Source organism: Nannospalax galili, unplaced genomic scaffold (assembly GCF_000622305.1).
Source record: "Nannospalax galili isolate Female #2095 unplaced genomic scaffold, S.galili_v1.0 scaffold383, whole genome shotgun sequence".
NCBI classification, from domain to species: domain Eukaryota; kingdom Metazoa; phylum Chordata; class Mammalia; order Rodentia; family Spalacidae; genus Nannospalax; species Nannospalax galili.
Window position 1 is genome coordinate 4,201,090 of NW_008351346.1, and position 2,022 is coordinate 4,203,111.

The 2,022-nt window shown below is 45.1% G+C and overlaps 1 protein-coding gene across 1 annotated transcript in view; it reads right to left on the reverse strand.

Annotated features, from left to right (window-relative positions):
• Gpa33 (glycoprotein A33) overlaps nucleotides 1–2,022 on the reverse strand; it is a 37,917-nt gene that overhangs the window by 16,565 nt on the left and 19,330 nt on the right. Inside the window, exon 3 of the mRNA XM_008848258.1 lies at nucleotides 1,374–1,590. Coding sequence (XP_008846480.1) covers nucleotides 1,374–1,590 — 217 coding nt within the window. The remainder of the gene's footprint in view (nucleotides 1–1,373; nucleotides 1,591–2,022) is intronic.

Below are 2,022 nucleotides of genomic sequence, written 5' to 3' on the forward strand. Positions count from 1 at the left end.
GGATATGTAAGCTAAATAAACCCTTTCCTCCCCAAGTTGGTAGTGGTCAGAGTGTTTTGTCACAGCAATGAAGAAACAAACCAGAACAGAAATAGAATCAGCTCCCTCTCAACTAGCCAAACTACTTTGCTGAACATTTAAAGGACCTCAAATTACACACACACACACACACACACACACACACACACACACACATGCACACTCTGAAGTAGAGGCATGTATTGTATTGCTCATGGCAAAAAACAAACAAACAGGAAGCAGCGTATTACCCATCAATGTGAAACACTTGAATAAATCATCCAGCTGATTCTTGTGTTTGATCTCTAGTAGGTAAGTAAGTGTGTGCTGATCTGGAGAGATGTGCATAAAGCACTGTCAAGAAAAAGCAAATTGCTAAGTGCTTTATAATGTGATCTCATTTCTTTAAAGGAAAGAGGAAAGAGTACACGAGTTTGTGTGCACATTGGAAGAACCTGGGGAGAAGTCTAGAACACCTACCTGCATTACCATTGGCTACCTCATAGTGGCAGGGTAGAAAGAGGTGGCCTTATTCTTTCTATGGCACTAGTTTGCATAGCAGTATAAACTGTGTGATTTGACATGCTATAATGCTTTCAGTGAGTCCAGTAACTACTATATCCAATTTTTAAAATTTCTACCGAGTAGTGTAAAGTGTGGCGGGGGAAGGATCCACTGCTTCGATGGAGTCATTTCTTAGACTGGACACAGACAAGGTGCTCACTCAAGTTTCCCCAGTAACTAACTGGTTTGAGGCAGTCACTTCCTTTCTTTGGGCTTCACCTACTTAATGAGGACACTAAAGTGATGATCTTTTTGATCCTTCTAAAACTGTAAATTACAACAAATTCCTATGTGCAGAGGATGCTGTCTTGGGGATGTGTTTCCCATCAGAAGAGTTGGTACCTCTATTGGGGTTAGAGGTGGGGAGACTGTAGGATGAAGCTGAGTTGACCACAGGGAAAGGTGCATCACCTCTTTGAGTCATGATTGGCTCTCCAAGTACTAAGTACCGATTAAGGCATGGTGAGAGTCTGCCACAGCATTTGGCAGTTTCCTTCTCTCCTCAGTAATGACTTTGGCATGGAAAAAGAAGAGTTGGTATAGAGAGAAGAAAAGAATAGCAGTTGCATAAGGAATGGCTCCTCTGCCTCGGGGAACAGTCTACCACTCGCAGGCAGCCTGCAGCTCCAAGGAGAGAAACAAAATGGTGGCCCTGCCCTGGAACAGGCCAGGCCAGGTAAAGCCCTGAGCTCCCAGGCAACCCCTGTTGCCCCTGTAGCTTTTTGGCTGTATGTTGTCACCAGGGCCCATCTGCCCGCCCTCTTACCACTGAAAAAGATGAAAATACTCACCAAGGACTAAAAGGCGGATGCGTGACCTGGAGGTACCAACCAAATCTGACATCAGTGAGACGGAGCACTCGTAGGTGCCATTGTCATCCATGGTCAGCTGGTCGATGGTGATGGAGGCATCTGACTTCTCAGGATTGCTAGATACCCGCACACGGTTGTCATACAGGTCGCCATAGATATAGCTTTTTGACAAAAACTTCCAAGTGACCACTCTTTCCTGAGAGGAAGAAGAAATGCCGCCAGGCCCTGGCATGGGCCTGTCCTGACTACCTTCACCTTCCATCCCCAGAGCCCAGATGCATAGACCAACAGTGTCTTGAACAGATGTGAGGAGCCCATTGGTAGATTCCTTTTATTACTCAGCTAGCTATCCTTGTTTAAAGATTTACTTTTAAGTGAAAGTATCAGGGGCCAGAGATACAGCTCAGTCGGTAATGTTTGCCTAGCATATATAAAGCCCTGGATTTGATCCCTAGCTTCATATAAACCTGGTGTGGTGGTACACACCTATAATCTCAGTACTCAGAGGTAGAGGCAGGAAGACAGTTCGAGATCATTCTTGGCCACATAACAAATTCTAGGCCAGTCTAGGATACATGAAACAAGAGAGAGAGAGAGAGAGAGAGAGAGAGAGAGAGAGAGAGAGAGA